The following is a 14,800-nucleotide window of genomic DNA, read 5'->3' as shown; positions in this document are numbered from 1 at the left end:
AACATGATTTTGCGAGTAAATTCAAACTGAAAACAAAACAAAATGCCATATTTAATAACCTAATTAATGTTTGTTTGTTATTTAAAGTAGACATGAAAAAAAAAAAGGCAAACTACCCCTTTATGTTGAGAAGAAAATTTTCGGGGTACTGGGTACCCCAGTTGAGTTGGTGTTCCTAGCAAATAGAAGCTTGACACGTAATTATCCAAGTTTTTAATTAAGACAATGTCATTTTTTTCTTTTACAAAATTACTAATTTACCCCAAACCCTAACAGAAATTGAGAATAATCACCATTAGCACCACCCACCCAGCGCCGCCAAGAACTCGGCCAAGACAATCACCCCCATCAATCGAAGCTGATAATTTTCACCGGAGAATCTCGAAGTTGATATTTTCATTGCAGACTGATCAACGACACTCTGACCTTCAAATTAGATGTCGCAGACCTCCGATTGAAGTGCGAGGGTGGTCGCGGGCAATTTCTAGGATCTTTCTCCGGCGTAAGGGAGGAGTAGATTGAAAAATTGGAAGAGAAGGAGATAGAAAGAGACAGGGAGAGGGAGAGAGAGAGATAGTGACGACGAGGGGATGCGGAGATGGGTGGGGGTGGGGTGAAGGTCGAAGACTCGGGACGACGATCTAGGTTCAACAGTTTTGTTTAACTTTTTATGTTTTTTTTCTTTTTTATATAATTATTTTCTGAAACAGTTTTGTTAGGGACTAACTAGGAAGATAAATTATTAAGTGCCAACGTATGCAATACAAAAAGAAGATAGCCAGGTGTCTGGTGTTCATTGGTGGGGAACACCAGCTGTCTTGAGTACCCGGTACTCAGAAAAATTTCTCTATGTTGAGATAAGGAATTGAACCTGAGTGGGCACGGAAACATAAACCAAATAAAACCACCCTGTCATCTAAAACATATTGATATTTAATATGAGCGTTTACTATATATCAAGAATAAAACAAAACCTTATACATATATGAGGCAACTTAATTTTTTTTGGTGCTCCTCTTTTTTTTGGGCCTCGAGCGGTCGCCCTACTGGCACTAGGCCAGGACCGGCCCTGCTGGCTAATGTAATGTGTTGTCCACAGTTGGAAGCCACTCTCACAATTCTCGTTGGTCAATCCAGTAAAGAAACCAATGTTCTTGCTTTAAATGGAACAACTGCTAAACACTGTCTATCAGATATTGAACAGATTTTGGTGGGCCAGGGTGCGAATGACAGTCTTGCACAAATATGCTCGGTTCATTCATCAAATCTGACTGATGCATCTTGCCCAGTTTTTTATGTTAATGAGTTTGAGGATACAGTTGATACTTCAAAGTTGCTTGCCGCTTGTGAGAAGATTGACCCTGTGAAAGAATGTTGCGCTCAAACTTGTGAGAATGCCATATTAGAGGCTGCTACAAGGATTGCATCGAAAGCTTCTGATCTTTTGAGCACAGATGGTGCGGTGCTCATGATCTCTTACCTGATCGATTAAGTAAAGTCAATGACTGCAAAAATATTGTCCTCCGGTGGCTGGGAAGTAAACTCAGTCCTTCTCGGGGACTATCTAATTGCAAGATTAACAAGGGTGAGTTTATAGTAAAATATGGTGCTACATAGGACCTCCATCAAATTCTGCACTTTCCTTTTATCTTGTAGTTCTTAGTTTTTCTAAACAGGAAAATGGAAAATTATAGTTATTATGTTAACCGGTTAAAAATGGGATATTCATAAATTTATCTAGAAGTTTCTTAGAGTTGTCTCCTAAAACTGTATCGATGAATTAGTGCCAGTGGTTAAGGAAATATATTATTACATATATATTCTTATAGACTCTCTCCTATTTTTATGATTAGTCTCTTTCTTTCTGTATTGGAAGGAATTATCTTGGCACTTCTATAGGTGGATTGCCATCTCTATGAATATGGATCAGTCATATAAGAGATATCATTGGTGTTCTAGTTGTCTGCCTTCATCATATTCGGGGCTTACTCCCGTCTTGTGAAAGTTTATTATACGTGATTTTTGTGTGAGAGAGAAATAGAAATAGAGCGAGAGAAAGCATACTAGTTTATGTTTCTGCTCTGCATCTTGTATTAGTTTGATTTTACTTGGAGATGCCAATCTTCGATTGGAGTATCTGATCGTGTATTTCTGTCTGGTGTTCACTTCAGCTTGCCCCCTGGTTTTCCCTGACATGAAGCATGTTGCAATGGGTTGTGGGAATGGGATAAGTAACCGGACTGCATGTGGCACTGCCATGGAGAGCTATGTGGCGCACTTACAAAAGCAGAGTCTCATTACCAACTTGCAAACTTGGGATTGTGCTGCATCACTGGGAATGAAGTTAAGAAAATCAAATATTATCGAAGATGTGTATAGCCTATGTCATATAAGCCTCAAGGATTTCTCTCTTCAAGGTTAGTGCTTCCTCTGTTCCTGTATTTTCTTTACCAAACGATAAACAGCCTACCTTGGTGCTAGTACTGATTGTGTACTTTATACATGTCAAAATCATTTGGGGATGGATTTGCACACTCAGTTGGAAATCAAGGTAATAAACTTACTTTCGTTTGGATCACCCATTATTTTAGCGTACTCAAAGAAAAAAAAATTACTGTATCCAAAAGAAAAGGTTGCAATTTTGAATTTATTGTCAGAATAACTAATTTTGACTTTGCCAATGCTGGTTGAGTTGTCAATAATTTCGTACCAGTGCTTTTTACTCGTTTCTTCTTCTAATCTTGTAAACTGGTCTTTCGTTATACTTTTGCATCATAGCGTCTGGATGTCTTTTGCCGAGCCTGCCTTCCGATGCAACATTTGACAGTTAAGGGGTCAGCTTCCTTTGTGATTGAATGATAACATTCCAGCTCCGTGGCCCACCTCTCAAGGTGCAGCTTCATCGTGCAATAAAAGTATGTGCAAGCAAGCTCTTAGCTTTTATTCATTGCAATGGAGTACCCTGCATTTGCAATCCGATTACATATTCAAATTGGCACTACTTTTTCATAAGGGTGTATTTTCCTTTTAGTAGTGCTCTCATGATTTCTGCCTGACTTTTCTGAATTCCAGATGTCAAGATTCCTGCACTTCCTGCGGCAGCATCTGCTGAAAGTGGTGAGTAGGTTCATTCGTTAATCTTCATAGGTGATAATTTCGTTTATTTCAGCAGTCCCCATTTGCAGTATGTAAGGCATGCTAAGTTTGTTTATCCTTATGAAAATTATTGGGTAATTAGTCGCAGAACTCTTCGAGCATTATATACATAGAAAACCACAGTTCCCCTAGAGCCTTGAATTACGAATGTTTTTTATAGACTTTTTTTTCTTTTCCTTCCTCCTCTTTAGGCTTATGAGTTTAATCTTAAAACATATGCTCTCATGGTCTCCAGGTCTGTACCATGATAATGTGATGCTTTCTCTACTCCTTGCTTCCGGGATGGTCCTTATGATGCTTCTGTAAATAAGTTTCCCTTGAGGAAAACGCGCCAGTCCTTGGAAGGAAAATTCATTATTGGTTCGTCGGTTATACAAGTCACCCCAAGCTAATCGATATAAGATTGTTGTGAAAACTGGGGAGAGAAACTATGATCTACCGCAATCTGACTTCATGTTTGTGCTTCCAATCCTACTGATTCATGATTCTTGCTTGCTTCTGTGATAAATTTTCTGTAAAAATTAGGAAATCGATGGTGGTTAATTATGTTGTAAACTTAGATGGCAGCCGAAGTATAATCTTACTTCTTTTACAAGTGATGGACCAACTCGACCATATATTGTACTCATTTACCAAATTTAATCTAGTTACAAAATTTGCATGTATTTCCTCATGTTGTAGGTTTCCAGTAAGAGAAGGGGTTTCAGTGAAAAAAAAGAAATTCCCGCCCAATTTTTTTTTCCCACAACCATGTACCTTACACTTTTTTCCCGCCAAAATTTTTTGAAAAAAAAAATCAAATTAAATAGGAAAAAACCCACAACTTTCTATTCTAAATCTGCAAATTCAATTCCAAACAAACTTTGAATTCTAAATATGCAAATTCATCATTTAAACTACCAACAAAGTTGAATTGTCAACAACTTTCAATTCACAACAAAGTTCAATATACACCCTCCAATTCACACAAAAATATTAAAAGATCACAACTTTTACAACTAATGGGTCAAGGTATTCTTCCAAAAACACTAAAGATTTGTCCAAAAAATTGTCCAAACACTGTCCAAAACACTAATGGGTCAACTTTAACAACTAATTGAACTATGTCCAAAACACTAAAGATCTATTGAAAAGTTGTTTCCAAAAAAACTAAAGGCATATTCAACTATAACCAAATGAACCCTTAAACAACCTAAAGCATTAAAGCAGTATCATGGAACATTCATCCTCCTTTTTTGACCTCTTGCAGTAGACTTTGAAGTAGTTTGAGAGGCTTGAGTTGGCTGAGATGAAGGTTGTGGAGCTTCCTAAGTGCATGGCTGAGATGACTGAGAAGGTTGTGATGCCTTAGATGTTGAGGCCTAAGTAATGAACCCATATAGCATTAGCACTAACAAATAGTATACTTCACAAATAACAAATTCACTTAAGAAATGAAAAATCAACAAAAAATATCAAAATTATACCTCATTTTCTTGCTTTTTCTTTCTTTTCTAGCAGCTGGATGAGGATGAATGGTAAGGCATCTGGCTTTTTTGTGTCTTGAGGCCTTGCAAACACTACATTTCACACTTTTTTGCCCTCTCTTGCTTAACTTGAATTCATTTTCATCACCCTCCCTATGTCTCCTATTTTTTGGTCTCCTTGGCTGCCTTTTAAAAGTTGGAGGAAGAATGCATTTGTTTTCAGATGGCTGCCAAAATTTCATGCCTTGGACGGGTTGAATCAAGTTTTCGTAAGCTTCAAAGTACTTCCCCTTCTTGTACCAAGAGGAAACAAATTCCTTAGGCTGTCTCCTTGCATAATAGATGGCCGAGCAACCATGTATGCAAGGAAAGTCTATCAAATCCCATCTTCTGCATGAGCAAGTGCACCCATTCAAATCCACCACAAATACATTGCCTCTGCCTTCATCCACTTCAAATTTTTCTCCTCCAGATCATGTAGCTATAGTGTGTGAGCTTTTCAGTTTGTACTCTTCCAACTTCTTCTGGATTTTTTGGCAGATAACTCATTTATCTTTCCTCATTGCATCTCTTCTCAACCATATCCTCTTCATCAATAAAACTCTTATAGTTTCCGGCATGGTAAAAATAGGCTTGTCCCTAGACCTTAGAATACAAGAATTGAAGCTCTCACAAAGGTTGTTTAAAAGAATGTCACACTGAGTGTGTGTCTCAAAGTGTGACCTACTCCAATGCAAGGCTGCTCTATTCTCTAACCATTTATAAGCTTTTTCATTCAGCATATTCACCTCAGCCATACTCTCCATAAAATCAGCGATGGTTGTTGCCTTGGCAGCATTCCACAAGGCATCATTTAATCATTTCCCTTTAAACTCATCTGCCTTGTAGTTGGTGTATAAGTGCCTAACACAGAACCGATGATTACAATTAGGCAGCACATTCTCAAAAGTTGGTATTAAACCCTTTTGTTTGTCAGAAATGAAAGTCCAAGCATGCTGGTTCACAATTCCCAAGTCAGCAGCTAGCAGTTCTAGAAACCAAACCCAACTGTCCTTGTTCTCGAGCTCTACTATAGCATATGCAATAACCCAAGTTTGGTTATTTGCATCCATTCCCAATGCAGACAGTAACTGGCCCTTGAACACTCCCTTCAAGTGACAACCATCCAACCCTACAAGCTGCCTACATCTATTGTTAAATCCTTTTTTGCAAGCCCCCAAACCAATATAAATCCTTTGAAATATCACATGAGCATCATCACAGGGCAGCACCTTCATCTGAACTGTACTACCCGGGTTTGTCCTCCTAAGCTCATCACAGTACTTCCATAACTTTGTGTACTGATCCAAGTTACTCCCTTCAAGGATTTTCAAACACTGTGTTCTCACTCTGTAGGTTGTTTTGATGTGGATCTCAACTATTCTTTCCTCTTTCACTGTCTCCATAAATGTAGTGATGGACATGCTTGGCTTGAGTCTGAACTTGTCCACATACCTCTTCACAGGCCATGCCACTTTGCAGTTAGGGTTTTCCCTCCAAATCCTCGAACATTCATGTTTCCCAACATAGGTTTTCACTTGCATTGAATCTTCATTGCACATCCTGGAAGCATATAATCTTCATGGATAGTGTTTGTACCATACTTGACCAATCCCGAAACTACCGAGCACCGGCCAACGCTATACTGTCAAGGACCCAGAAGAGTTCCCCTCCGACCAGGAGGCCAATCACTACTCGACACGTGTCAAGATTAGAAGCCAATCAGAGCGCAGCACGTGTCGACATCAAGAACCAATCATAACATGACACATGTCAATGTGACAAAGCTACAAGTTTTTCTATAAATAGGGGTCATTCCCCCACAATATTGCCTAATGCCATTTGTGTTAAATCATTCACAAGAACTCACTAAATTGAGAGCTTGATCCTTTGTACTTGTGTAAGCCCTTCACTACTAATAAGAACTCCTCTACTCCGTGGACGTAGCCAATCTGGGTGAACCACGTACATCCTGTGTTTGCTTCTCTGTCTCTATTCATTTACGTACTTATCCTCACTAGTGACCGAAGCAACCAAGCGAAGGTCACAAAACCTGACACTTTCTGTTGTACCAAAGTCTTCGCTGATTTTGTGCATCAACATTTGGCGCCGTCTGTGGGAAACGACACTTATTCCTACTCTCTTCAGCTGTGTCAAGCTGGTTTCTATCATTCGTACACTTTCTTTTGATCAGGCATCCCTCTCCAGCATGGGAAGCGAAGGAAGCCACAACACACAGAATGACACCCCCCTTGCACATAGTGCGAAACAACGAAAGAAGGAAGGAAAACGAGTTCTTCTTCAAGCTAAAGTCGATGAGTTGGAAGCTCAGAACAACAAGATAGCAATGAGGAATGAGGTCCTCCAGGAGCAATATGAGAAGCTCTTCGAGACACTTCACGAAGCTAGGCAAGCTCAGACACGCGAGCTTGTTGCCCCCGTGGAAGTCAACCATCAACTGGGTGCCCTCCAACATGGAGGGTCACATGCATTCGACATAGATATCCCTGATAGGGAACAAATTACCCCTCGATTTGATAATCAACATGAGGCTTCTCTTAACCCAGTTGCTTCGACCCGAACCATGAGAAGCGGAGGGAGACACCTCTTTGCTGAAGGGGCAGAAGGATCGAAAGCCGTCTTTCGCGATTGTCGGGATTTTCTGAAGCAACGTCGAGAGAATTCCATCCATATAAGCTCAAAGATCAATGACCCAAGGATTTCTGAGAGACTCGGTCCCCTGCCACGGCCCGAGCCGGCCACCAACTTGGGGAAGGGGCAACAAGTCCTAGAGAGACATGAGGGTACAGGGGACTCAGAGGTGTTCCGACAGACATACCCTGGAAGCCAGTACAGCGAGTCCAGGGAAAAATCACATGCCCTTGATCAAACCTTCCTAATTCCAAGAGGAGATGGAGATTTACGAAAGAAAGCTCCAGTGGCACATAACTCCGCTCAGGACCCCCTTGTCCTACAACTTCTTGAGGAAGTAAACAAGTTGAAGGCTGAACGTCAGGCTGAAATACCTGACTGGAACCAACCCAGGCCTGGCCCTCTTACAAGGAGGATCCTCAACACCCCCCTTCAAGCAAAGACAAAGGAGAAGCTTGGCTTGCAACTTTATACTGGGAAAGAGGACCCGATTGAGCACCTTAACCTCTTTGAGTCCACCATGGCATACCGGATGCACACCGACGAAGAGCGATGTCTTCTCTTCCCCTCCACCCTCTCTGGCGGAGCTCTAAATTGATGACCTGTACACTATCCGCCAGAAGCCAGACGAGTCATTACGTATGTATGCTGGCCGCTTCAGCCATGAATACTCCCGGTGTGCCGAGGCAGACGACAAGACTGCCCTCAAAGCCTTCACGGCAGGCCTACGTGATTGTTTCTTTAAATACATGATCAATGCCAATACTTGGAAGACTTACTCTGAGGTGATGGCGCAGGCTTATAACCATGCCTCCGCCGAAGCAAAGACATATCAGGAGAAACCCCCTACAACCATCCTTTATCAACAAGTGGGAGGTGGAAGCCAGACTCACCTAAATGAGAAGACCTCGACTTTCCAAACAGCTTCATCCAAAAAGCTTCACCCGAAAAGCTTCACCTCCAAAACTTCACACAAAAAGCTTCATCCAAAAAGTTTCACCCAAAAAGCTTCACCTAAAAAAGCTTCACCCAAAAAAAAAAAAAAAAAACTTCACCTCCAAAAAGCTTCACCCAAACAGCTTCACCTAAAAAAGCTTCACCCACAAAGCTTCACCTAAAAAGCTTCACCCACAAAGCTTCACCCAAAAAACTTCACCCGAAAAGCTTCACTTAAAAAAGCTTCACCTACACAGCTTCACCTAAAAAAGCTTCACCTAGAAAGCTCCCTCTACATACTTTCACCATCAAAGCTTCACCATCAAAGCTTCACCTAGAAAGCTTCATCTACAAAGCTTCATCTACAAAGCTTCACCATCAAAGCTTCATCCAAAAAGTTTCACCCAAAAAGCTTCACCTAAAAAAGCTTCACCCAAAAAAAAAAAACTTCACCTCCAAAAAGCTTCACCCAAACAGCTTCACCTAAAAAAGCTTCACCCACAAAGCTTCACCTAAAAAGCTTCACCCACAAAGCTTCACCCAAAAAGCTTCACCTAGAAAGCTTCAACACCAAAGCTTCACCTACAAAGCTTCAACACAAAACCTTGCTCCAAATAAACAAATTTTGTTCACAAAACCCAAGATGCCCTTGAACTTGTACAAAAACACTTGGGTAAACATAAACATTTTTTGTTTTACACCCACAAGGGCCCAAAATTTTCCTTCTTATTTATTCACTTATATATGTTCCCAAACATATTATAATAGATCCAACAACAAGCCAAAGTCCCAAGTTTCATAATGGACAAAAGTACAAGCAATTCATCAATAATGAAGGTGCTACAAAAATTGGAATCTGCCCCAAAATAGAAATCCAACCCAAGAGACTTTTTCTCTCTCTCCCTCTTCCGCCTCCTTTCATCTATCAAATTTCTGCAACCTCTGCTCTTCTCCAATGGAGCTGAATTTTGGACACCCTATAGTTCTTGAGCATATGAACAACTTTCAAGAAGGAACCATTTCTGTTTGAGCGACGGAAATTAAAGTGTTGAAGCTCCAAACATGACAGTCGGATTCTTGCAGATTTCGAAGCTGCTGTGATGTTTCGAAGATCTGGAAATATTTAACCATTAGTTCATTCTGAATTTTTGATATGTTATGAAAGAGACGATGAGGAACAACTTCAATGAAGAAAGCATACCGATCTGAACAAGAGAAAATAGAGTTTCAAAGCTCACAACAAATCTGACGGGTTGACAGAAAAATAATAACCAGTCATTCATCATACCTGGATTTCTGGAGTTATACTGCTCCGAGGGATCTCAAATTTGGATATGTTGTAGTTCACAAGCTGAGGAACAACTTCAATGAGGAAAGCATGCTGATCTGAGCAAGAGAAAATAGAGTTTCAAAGCTCACAACAAATCTGACGGGTTGACAGAAAAATAATAACCAGTCATTCATCATACCTGGATTTCTGGAGTTATACTGCTCCGAGGGATCTCAAATTTGGATATGTTGTAGTTCACAAGCTGAGGAACAACTTCAATGAAAAAAGCATGCTGATCTGAGCAAGAGAAAATAGAGTTTCAAAGCTCACAACAAATCTGACGGGTTGACAGACAAATGATAAACAGTCACTCATCATACCTGGATTTCTGGAGTTATACTGCTCCGAGGGACCTCAAATTTGGATATGTTGTAGTTCACAAGTTAAGGAACAACTTCGATGAAGAAAGTATGTTGATCTGAGCAAGAGAAAATGGAGTTTTTGAAGCTCACAACAAGTCTGACGCGTTGATATACAAATGACGAACAATCACTCATCATACCTGAATTTCTGGAGTTGTACTGCTCCGATGGATCTCCAATTCGGATATGTTGTAGTTCACGAGCTAAGGAACAACTTTCATGAAGATGGTTTTGCGATCTGAGCCACAGAAAATGGTGTTATATTGAAGAAAAGCTAAAGGAAGACTAAAGGAAAGCAAAAATGGTAAAGCAAAGTAAAAAAAAAAAAGCTAAAGGAAGACAAAATCATGGCACATGATAATGAGTCATACCCTACCCCTCATTGGATTCGAATACACCCATCCTCCAAAATCATGACAAAGGCCACATTATAGATATCTGTATAAACATTCCAAAGAAAAAGGGAGGGAGTAAAAAAAAAAAAAAAAAAAAAAAAAAAAAAAAAAAGGGCCTAGGCCTCCACTTCTTTGGGCCTAACACATCTTCATAACAAAAAACAATATATGAAGAAAGAGCCCTGGGTTACCACTTCGAAAAGAAACAAGTGAAGTTTTCCTACTCATGACATTGACTACTAGCTAGACACCTCATTCGGCAACTCTCTTCGCCTGAAGACTTGGGGGACTCCCACCATATGCTACTGCACCTTGATACTCGGCAGTCTCACAACCACTCAGTGACTTGGATTTTTCAAGTCTCCAACCGAGAAGTTTTCCTTACTCGGGAAATTAAGGGAACACTACCTCAAACTACATGCTTCACTCACAAAGCTTCAACAATACAGGTTTCAACAAAAGCAAAAATTCAAAGAACTTTATGAAGAAGGCTTTGGTGTATTTAACACAATATGTTGAAATGAAGCAAAGCTTATTTATTAATATTTTCGATAAGCCACAAATATGTACATATACATGAGTCAAAATAAACAAACAAAAGGGAGCCTTCACAAAGGTTGCTTAGGGGAAGTCTCAGCAGTCGGTAGAGCCCCAGAAAGAGAAAGCACCGGAGGGTGGTTATCCGGAGCCTCAGTACTTGACAAAACCCCAGAAGGAGGAGGCATTGGAGGTTCATCATTTGAAGCTTCATTACCAGGTACAGCCCCAGAGGACGAAGGCAATAAATGCCTTTGGAACAAACCCACAAACCGCTGATGATCAAGTAAAACCTTACCATCAGATTCCTTCATCTGGTCAAGCTTCCTCTTCATGTTTGTAGCATAGTCATGGGCGAGCCGGTGCAACTGCTTATTCTCATGCTTGAGCCCTCTAATCTCCTGTTTGAGACTCATCACTTCAGCAGCCAATGATTCAACTTGGCGGGTTCTAGCAAATAGGCGTTGGGCCATATTAGACACAGAACCTGCACACTGAACACTAAGAGCCAGAGAGTCCTTAACAGCCAACTCATCAGACCGTTTGGAAAGTAGTCTGTTATCTTTGGGAGTGAGAAGGTTCCTGGCCACCACTGCAGCGGTCATATCATTCTTCATCACAGAATCCCCAACGGTAAGAGGACCAGTAGGGGATATGAAGGATGGGCGCCATATGTTGTCTGGAGAAGGCGTGGCTGTCTCTTCTCCAAGGTTCAAGTCAAAACGACGGTCGGAGGGTCCAGACATTTTCAAATGTGTTGAAGAGGGAAGAGGTCAGACAAATCAAGATCTTAGAAGTGCAAGAAATGAGCTTCTACTGGTAGAGATTCAAGTGTGCTGTGGAACTTAATGCCAGCCTCTATAAAAATCTGCACTCGACGGAGCTTCAGAAATCGAAGAGGCGTTTGTTTTCTCAAAAGCTGGGCTGCTCAGAGACCACGAGGGCCGATCTCAGAAATCGAAGAAGCACCTGCTTTTTCAGCCTCGTCAGCACCTGTCACATGCACACTCAGCTTTGCGGAAATTACGGGCAATCTGTCGAAGATTTCTGGTGAAGTAAAAAGCACGTGAATCTTACTGTTCAATCACCGCTCTCCATATGCACCATCAACTCCTCGGGTACCACATATAACTTTATCAAAGATCTCTGACAAAGTTTAGGCACGAGAATTTCGAAGTTCCAGCTACCCTACTATTACCCATAAGGGTAAAGGAACAGCACCACTGCTTGACAACTGGAAAGTCCCTATGTGTGTTGACCTCCGTGTTTTGCGGCAAGACAGGTTGGCAAGAACGTCCAACCTTTTGTAACACCCGCCCCCACTTATAAAATTATATGTGTGTAATATTCCCTAAATATTCTGAATCTATCAATTTTACCCTTTTTGGACTACCCTATCAGGATCTAAACATTGGATCCTTCCTTCTTTTCAAACTGCCACGTGGCAGCTCCCTAGCAATTTCCCTTTCTTCTCTCTCTGTCCCCCCCCCCGTGACTTCTCCTTTCTTTCTTCTTCTTTTTCTGTTTTCTTTTCTTTCTTTTCTTTTGTTCTGTCTCTCTGTCCCTCCCGACTCTATCTCTCTCTCTCTCGTCTCTCTCATAGCTCCCTCATTTCTCTTCTCTGCAGCAACCCGCACGCACGCACCCGCCTCCCCGCGCGAAGAAGACCCATCTCCTTCTTCTCTCTCCCTCTGTCCCGTGTTGCGAGCCCAGAAACCGGAGAGGAACTCCGACGAAACCCTTATATTTTCCCGGTTGGGTAAGCTCCAAACCTTCACTTTTTCGTCCTAAAATCTGGTGAATAAGTGTTAATGGAGGTTATTGTGTGATTTTTGAGGTTTTTAGGACGAATCGAAGCCGGGTGTAAGCACACCCAACTCCGGCGATCCCGAGGGTGTCGGGGCTTTTTCCGGCCATCTCCAGTCATTCCACGACGAAAGGAAGGTATAAAAACACTCCCTTCGTCTTGCTCTTCGTTTTGGTACCTAGATCGGGGTCTAGGTTTGTGTATGGTAGTCGGCCGGAGTTGTGAAGCTCCGGTGATGGTGCTCCGGTGAGGCCAGGCCTCCCAGGCCGGTTTCGAATAGCAAGCGGGCCTTAGGCCCGTGTGGTGAGACCAAAGGCCCTTGGGCCGTTTTTATTTAGGGCCGAAGCCCATTAGCCCAACCCAAAACCTTTTAAGGTTTTAAATAAATTCTGTTATAAGAAAAGGCCTTGGGCCATTTCCTATTTAGGGCATTAGGCCCGTGTGTGTGTGTGTTAGCCCAAGCAGAAAAGGCCTTGGGCCATTCTGAGTTGGGTTTGCAACCCAAAACCCTTTAAGGCCTTTCGGCCCAACCCAAATTCAAAGCCCAGTGGACTTTGACCTCTGACCAGTTGACTTGGTCAACGGTCAACGTTGACTCGGTCAACTGTCAGAGTTGACTTTGACTTTGACTTTGACCGGTCAACGGTCAACGTTGACTTTTTGAGTTGACTTTTCGGGGTTTCGTTCAGGACCTCTCCTAGGCTAATTTCGACGTCCTGGACCCGTTTTTGAAGTCCGTTTTCTCAAATTCAATCGTTTGAATAGAGTTTGACCAAAGGTACTCATTTGTGTGAATAGGTGCAATTATTAACGGTGATTCTGTTATACCTTCTTGGTATAGCTTTGCACCGTCGGTGTACGGTGAGTGGACCCCTTCAAAAGCATGTTTTAACAATAGAAATGCATACATGAAAAGCATGATTTAATACTTATGTTTTATGAAATACTTTATGAGATAGTATGCTTACTGAGGCTAGATTAAAGTATTACTATTTTTCCTATAACCCATGTTCTTATAGAATATCCGATGGATGACGATATGATATTAGAACATGTTTAGAACACCTCTTTGTAGTATAGATGATGGATGACTTTATACTACGAAGTTGTTTTTCAATATGTTTATGCTCAATGGTTTTGTACTTACCTAGTGGTCCTTTCCGCTACGGGACGTAGGGATAGATTCCGGTCCGTCCCGAGCGACGGTTTGGTGTTGGCATAGGGCCTGGAGTGTGTTTCCTCTGGCTATTTAGCACAGAGACGGGGAGCCGGCATGGGGCCTGTAGTGTATTTTCCTCTGACTGTCTGCTCAGAGACGGGGAGCTGGCATGGGGCCTGTAGAGTATCGGACAATTCACTAGTGTTTATTACTTATACAAGTTATGAATTTGAGATATTGCACGGCATGCTAGGTTTCGGAAAATATATTTTGATCATGATATATATGTTTTCATAAACCTGGGGGTTAGTATGTTGATAACTGTTTTATTATATTTATATCAAATTGGTCCACTCATGTTTGTTTTGCGCCCCCTTCAGGACCTACGAACGAGGATTACGATATAAGCTACGAGGCTTTTCCCTACCAGTGATCCAGTGCTATACTTCTTCTGCTTCGATATCTTTTGTAATATAGCACATCTCTATCTTAAATTCTGTTTGTACTCTGTAATAGACGTATGCTCTGACATTATGCGTGGATCCTAATGTTATTAATTAGAAGTTGATTTTGTAGTATTTTTGTGGCTAGTCTTGCTGCCTGTTTTAGCTTATTTTTGAGTGTTTACTTAAAGTAATGGCTTTCGTCACCCTTTGGGTGTCGGCCAGCACGTGATCATCCCGATGTCACGAGGACATCGGGATCGGGGCGTGTCACCTTTACTCACATTCGAGAAAAGACTCCCAACATAATTACTTTCTCAAAAACCGGAGTAGCACCGCTTTCCGAATCTCGAGAGTCAGATCCTCGACGGGATTGCTTGTTCGAAAACCGAAGAGGCACAACTCTCAGAACTTCGAGAGCCAGATTTCCTTAGATAAAGCTTGTCTGTAATCTTCACACGTAACATCAGCTTTCCAGATACCACATACCACTTTTTCAAAGTGCTCTGACAAAATTA

The 14,800-nt window shown here is 41.4% G+C and overlaps 1 protein-coding gene, 2 long non-coding RNA genes and 1 pseudogene across 8 annotated transcripts; 2 read left to right on the top strand and 2 right to left on the bottom strand.

Moving 5' to 3' along the window:
• The first annotated feature begins 985 nt into the window (after nt 1–985).
• LOC139196295 (uncharacterized GPI-anchored protein At1g61900-like) lies at nt 986–3,592 on the top strand (annotated as a pseudogene).
• Nucleotides 3,593–5,479: 1,887 nt separating this feature from the next.
• LOC139196294 (uncharacterized) lies at nt 5,480–6,223 on the bottom strand. Its single transcript, XM_070821985.1, has one exon. The coding sequence runs from the start codon at nt 6,221–6,223 to the stop codon at nt 5,480–5,482; it is 744 nt and encodes a 247-aa protein (XP_070678086.1).
• Nucleotides 6,224–8,957: 2,734 nt separating this feature from the next.
• LOC139196598 (uncharacterized) lies at nt 8,958–10,272 on the bottom strand. Of its 6 annotated transcripts, none has more exons than XR_011581680.1 (5): nt 10,082–10,272; nt 9,900–9,997; nt 9,719–9,816; nt 9,538–9,635; nt 8,958–9,454 (listed from the first exon to the last, which is right to left on the bottom strand). It is a non-coding gene; the product is annotated as an uncharacterized lncRNA (long non-coding RNA). The 6 variants fall into 6 exon arrangements; XR_011581679.1 differs by having other exon boundaries at nt 8,958–9,362; nt 9,719–9,792; nt 10,082–10,267; XR_011581677.1 differs by having other exon boundaries at nt 8,958–9,362; nt 10,082–10,266.
• A 2,198-nt stretch (nt 10,273–12,470) lies between these two features.
• On the top strand, nt 12,471–14,417 carry LOC139195992 (uncharacterized). Its single transcript, XR_011581086.1, has 3 exons — nt 12,471–12,632; nt 12,719–12,817; nt 14,220–14,417. It is a non-coding gene; the product is annotated as an uncharacterized lncRNA (long non-coding RNA).
• The last annotated feature ends 383 nt before the right edge of the window (nt 14,418–14,800 follow it).

Source organism: Malus domestica, chromosome 05, assembly GCF_042453785.1.
Source record: "Malus domestica chromosome 05, GDT2T_hap1".
NCBI classification, from domain to species: domain Eukaryota; kingdom Viridiplantae; phylum Streptophyta; class Magnoliopsida; order Rosales; family Rosaceae; genus Malus; species Malus domestica.
Note: the sequence above shows the minus strand (reverse complement) of the source record. Positions and strands in the feature narration are given on the sequence as shown.